At 44.1% G+C, this 6,000-nt stretch overlaps 1 protein-coding gene across 1 annotated transcript in view; it reads left to right on the top strand.

The window, feature by feature from the left end:
- The first annotated feature begins 1,109 nt into the window (after positions 1 to 1,109).
- Positions 1,110 to 6,000, top strand: part of LOC100555351 (acyl-CoA (8-3)-desaturase) — a 32,531-nt gene continuing 27,640 nt past the window's right edge. Inside the window, exon 1 of the mRNA XM_062965509.1 lies at positions 1,110 to 1,387. Within this exon, the coding sequence (XP_062821579.1) occupies positions 1,154 to 1,387 (234 nt within the window). The 5' untranslated portion in view covers positions 1,110 to 1,153. The remainder of the gene's footprint in view (positions 1,388 to 6,000) is intronic.

Genomic DNA, 6,000 nt, shown 5'->3' with positions numbered 1-6,000 from the left:
CAGGAGTCTACCGTATACCATGCAGCTGTGGACAAGTCCGCATAGGGACCACCAAAGAAGCATTGCCCAGACATTAATCGAGGAACAGGAAAGGCACTGCAGACTAACTCAACCAGAGAAGTCAGCCATCACAGAGCACTTGATGAACCAACCCGGACACAGCATATTATTTGAGAACACAGAAATGCTGGACCACTCTAACCACCACTATGCCAGACTACACAGAGAAGCCATTGAAATCCACAAGCATGTGGACAATTTCAACAGAAAGGAGGAAACCATGAAAATGAACAAAATCTGGACACCAGTATTAAAAAAAGTCTAAAATCAGGAGAGTAAATAAAGAACAACTGAAAACTGAGGAATAAAATTGCAAAATGAAATAAGCTAATAAGATGTATAAAGACGAACTAAGACGACATCAACATCAGAAAAGATTGGAAGTACCCTCCCCCTATTTCCCTTCCCTATATATATTCCCTTTCCTTTACTCACCATCCCTTTAATCCCTCTGATCCTACCTTTTCCTTTTAAACACCATCTGCACCTTGCCCACCCTCCTTACCTTTTTCCTAGTACGTTTTATTTTCCTCTATTCATATGTAACTATCAATAAAAATTAATTTTAAAAAGAAGACCGAGGAATTCCAGACATGAAACAATCAAGGCCAGTTAACACCTCCCAACAAGGGATTCCCCAAGGCAGTAAGCAGTCAGGCTTTGAAGCTGCAGGGCTATTCAATGCTAACCAAGGTGGCCAATTGCAACCTTCACACCTGCCTAAAGGAGACAAGAGATTTTTCTCCCACCATGGATCTTCCACAGATATATAAATCTCCCTTGCCTATTTTCCAATGTACCTCAAAAACCGTTGAGGATGCCTGCTATAGATGTGGGCGAAACGTCAGGAGAGAATGCTTCTGGAACATGGCCATACAGCCCGCAAAACTCACAGCAACCCAGTGATTCCGGCCATGGAAACCTTCGACAACACAACGCTTTTTCTTCCTGGGATGACCCATCCTCGGCATCTCTGAAGGCGGGGCGGCTGGCCAATCCACGGCCGAGGGCGGGGACGAGCCAAGCCCGGGAATAAGAAACCGCGGGAGGATGGCTCGGCTTTGGCTGGAGGAGAGGCGTCGTGGGCTCCGCGATGTCCCCGCAGGAGAAGCCCGAGGGGGCGGCGGCGCTGTCGCAGGGGGCCCGCGCTCCTTTCCCGCGGCGGTTCTTCACTTGGGACGAAATCCGGGTCCGCACCAGACCCGAGGATCCCGAGCGGGAGATGTGGCTGGTGCTGGAGCGCAGGGTCTACGACGTGCGGCGCTTCCGCGACCGGCACCCGGGCGGCTCACGCATCTTGCTCAGCCACGTCGGGCAGGAAGCCACGGTGAGAGAGAGAGAGAGAGAGAGAGAGAGAGAGAGAGAGAGAGAGAGAGCAGCAGGAGACCCCGCCAGGGAGGCAACAATAGGAGTCTAATGTCTAGATCAGGCGTGGACAAACTTGGGCCCTCCAGGTGTTTTGGACTTCAACTCCCACCATTCCTAACAGCCGGTAGGCTGTTAGGAATGGTGGGAGTTGAAGTCCAAAACACCTGGAGGGCCCAAGTTTGCCCATGCCTGATTATGCTCCCCCTCTATTCTGCCTTGGTCAGACCACCTGGAATCACACTGTGTCCAATTCTGGCACTACAATTGAAGGGAGATGTTGACATGCTGGAAAGTGTCCAGAGGAGGGCGACTAAAATGATCAAGGGTCTGGAAAACAAGCCCTGTGAGGAGCAGCTTAAAGAGTTGGGCATGTTTAGCCTGCAGAAGAGAAGACTGAGAGGAGACATGTATAAATATGTAAGAGGAAGTCATAGGGAGGAAGGGCAGGCTTCTTTTCTGCTGCCCTGGAGATAAAGACACGAACAATGGCTTCAAACTAGGAAAGGAGATTCCACCTAACATTAGAAGAACTTCCTCACTGTGAGATCTGTTCAGTAGTGGAACTCTCTGCCCCGGACTGTGGTGGAGGCTCCTTCTTTGGAGGCTTTTAAGCAGAGGCTGGGTGGCCATCTGTCAGGGTGCTTTGAATGCAAATTTCCTGCTTCTTCGCAGAATGGGGTTGGACTGTTTGGACCATGAGGTTTCTTCCAACTCTATGATTCTATGCAACACAACTTTTGTTTCTAGGTTATAAATATCATTTCCTAATTGGCTCAATTGTCAAAACATGGGAAAAGTTTATTGAACTGCAAAAATATTTGTTTTTGTGGGACATCCTGCAGCACATTTTGCAATAGTTTTTCAATGAATATTTGGCAGAGTTTCAACCAATTCAATATACCGTGTTTCCTCGAAAATAGGACACTGTCATATTTATTTTTCCTCAAGAAGACATACTATGGCTTGTCTTTAGGGGATGTCTTATTTTTAATTAAGTAGGTTAAAAGGTAAAGGATTTCCCCTGACATTAAGTCCAGTTGTGTCCAACTCTAAGGGTTGGTGCTCATCTCCATTTCTAAGCCGAAGAGCCGGCGTTGTCTGTAGACCCCTCCAAGGCCATGTGGCCAGCATGACTGCATGGAGTGCTGTTTCCTTCCCACCAGAGCAGTACCTATTGATCTACTTACATTTGCATGTTTTCAAACTGCTAGGCTGGGGCTAACAGCGGGCACTCACTCTGCTCCCCGGATTCGAACCTGTGACATTTTTGGTCTGCAAGTTCAGCAGCTCAGCGGTTTAACCCACTGCGCCATCATGGGCTAAAGAATACTCAGAGGTTATTTTAACAGGTCTGTCCTCTGAAGTATAGTCTATAGAACCTAACATTCTTTGGTGGTCTCTCATCCAAGTACTAGCCAGAGTTGACCCTCCTTAGCTGGAGCCCCCGGTGGCCTAGGGGATAAAAGCCTTGTGACTTGAAGGTTGGGTTGCTGACCTGAAGGCTGCCAGGTTCGAATCCCACCTGGGGAGAGCACGGATGAGCTCCCTCTATCAGCTCCAGCCTCCTACAAGGATGGTAAAACCTCAAAACATCCGGGCATCCCCTGGGCAACGTCCTTGCAGATGGCTAATTCTCTCACTCCAGAAGCAACTCAGGGTGCTCCTGACACAAAAAAATCCCTCCTTAGCTTCCAAGATCAGAGAGGATTTGATGCCTTTAAGATATTTAAATACGCCAGCCTTGGTCCTTCCACCTCATTTCATTCTACTTTCTCCTTTTTTCCTCCAAAGTGGGATTTGGAATACGAGTCAAAGTAAGATTGCAGTTTTCTGTTCTAAACTAAGGGTGGCATGTTTAGGAAAATGTCTCAGCATTATATTTTTCTAGCCTATTCTAGAATCATGTTGGAATGAAAGGAGGGGACTGGGAAGTGGGGGTATGAAAAGAAATTGTGATAGATATTGACTATGACCATCTTTCCTAAATACCTTTAAAAGGAAATGCGAGAAGCCCAAAATACCGATCAGAACTTAACAGCATCCTAGTACCCCAATTCTCAAAAATGCATGGTACCAACTATTTATTAAATTTGTATGAAATCTAGAGCTATTGAGGCTGATTAATCCTATAAGCATTATAGGATTTTATAGGATTATAGTAAATTATACACACAGTCATATGTAAATCATACATTTACTGTACAGATAATTTGCATATCACTGATGTTTTTATAACATATTGAAGATGACAAAACTATTACACCCATGTTCGTTTTTCACTATGATAAGAATCATATGGCTGTCCAGATCTTGTTAGACTGAAGCTCTCACCATTCCTAGACAAGACAGTCAGTGGTAAGGGACCCTGGGAGGAGAAATTGAACAACATCTGGAGGTTTGCTTGAGTCTAATAAATAATAATAATAATAACAACAACAACTACTACTACTACTTGTGGCTTGAGGTGAGGTTTTTTTTTTTTTTTCATGTCAGGAGCAACCGGAGTTGCTTCTGGAGTGAAAGAATTGGCAGTCTGCAAGGACGTTGCCCAGGGGACGCCCGGATGTTTTGATGTTTTATCATCCTTGTGGGAGGCTTCTCTCATGTCCCTGCATGGAGCTGGAGCTGATAGAGGGAGCTCATCCGCGCTCTCCCCGGGTGGGATTTGAACCTGGCAGCCTTCAGGTCAGCAACCCAACCTTCAAGTCACGAGGCTTTTATCCCCTAGGCCACCGGAGGTGAGGTATAACATGGTTAAAACAGAGAGATAAAGCACAACACTGTTAAAATACATATAATAATAATAATAATAATAATAATAATAATAATCCCCCCTGTAGGTGCCACCATGTCGTGGTGGGGGGGCTTAACTGCTCCAATGATGCTGAGAGCTGTGCCAAAAGATCTCAGCCAGCATTTGGAAACAGTAGACATTGGCAAAATTATGATCTGCCAACTGTAAAAGGCCACCTTACTGGGATCTGCATGCATCATCCGAAAATACGTCACATAATCCTAGACACTTGGGAAGTGTTTGACTTGTGATTTTGTGATACGAAATCCATATCTATCTTGTTTGCTGTGTCATACAATGTCGTTGTGTCAATAATAATAATAATAATAATAATAATAATATAGCTGTATTTATATACCGCCCTATCTCCTCAAGAGGATTCAGAGTGGTTTCCAACACAGCAAAACATTCAAGTGATGAAAGGAAACCATATAACAAATTAAACATAGTAAAAATGTTAAACATAAAACAAGAACATACAATTCAAAACAATCACAAAAATTAAAATCCAGTTACAATATGCTCCATCAATGGGGCCAAAATACAATGACCAGGTTCCAGGGTGGGCATGGCCAACTATATAACAAAATACACTTTGAAGTTCTTCAAAACTCATCATTCGTGAGTATACATTGAACCTCTATTTTCTGGAAATCCAACATACGATAAAAACGAAAACATTTTTTCCACCAGCTGCCTTCTTCTGTTTCTGGGGAAAGGAGCTAACCCTATATCCAGCACCCACCAGTTTTTCTCAAGGAACCTTAACAGGGCAAACAGAAAATGCAGAAGTGTGAAGGGAGATGAAAAAGAATTTCCCTCTCCCTTATTGACTCCTTTGTATAGGGCATGGAATGTGGGCTGACAGCTGTGGAAATGTCTAGGATGTCTGTCTCCTTCTGGGGTGTTGTGTAAGCAGAGTCCTCCCCCAGTTATCCCATTTCCCTTTCCCCATCAGGGCTTCTTGAGGAAAAGTTCAGATAGATCCCCTTTCCCCTCTCTCGATCATTGTGTATATGCAAATATATTCCATCTGAAAAAAAAATCTGAAAAACCTTTAGTCCCAAGCATTTTGGATAAGGGAGACTTATACAGAAATGAGGGCTGGGAGAAGAACATTAAATATTTTGTAACTTTTATGCTTCTTTTCATCTCTTAATTTTTGAGAGATTCAGGGAACACAAGAGCCTGACTATATTTTTGGGTGGGGTTTTGTTTCTTTGTAATAAAGATTTTCCCCAAGTGTGGATGATGTTGGTTTTTATTGCATGAAACATTTCCTCGCCTAGATGAAAGAGGAGGAGGATGAGCTTTCATGTTTCTGTCTTAAAAGCAGAGTTTCACAGTTATTTATTTGTCTATTTGTCTATCAGAAGCAAATCGAGGATACAAGTTGTAATGTATTTGAAAACACAAACAAAGTTTTAAAATCTTTGGCATTATACTAAATGTCCTTTGACCAGTAGCTGGCCACTTGGAATGTCTCTTGTGTTGCTATAAGAAAGTCCTCCATTGTGCATGAGGCAGGACTCAGGCTGCATTGTAATAGATGGTCTGTGGTTTGCTCTTCTCCACACTTGCATGTCATGGATTCCACTTTGTGGCTCCATTTCTTAAGGTTGGCTTTGCATCTCGTGGTGCCAGAGTGCAATCTGTTTAGTGCCTTCTAAGTCTCCCAGTCTTCTGTGTGCCCACTGAGGGAGTCTCTCATTCAGTATCAGCCATGGCTTGAGGTTCCAGGTTTTATCCTGCCACTTTTGGACTCTTGCTTGCTGAGG

Source organism: Anolis carolinensis, chromosome 1 (genome assembly GCF_035594765.1).
Source record: "Anolis carolinensis isolate JA03-04 chromosome 1, rAnoCar3.1.pri, whole genome shotgun sequence".
NCBI classification, from domain to species: Eukaryota; Metazoa; Chordata; class Lepidosauria; order Squamata; family Dactyloidae; genus Anolis; species Anolis carolinensis.
The sequence above is the reverse complement of the archived record's forward strand: the minus strand, read 5'-3'. Positions and strand labels throughout refer to the sequence as shown.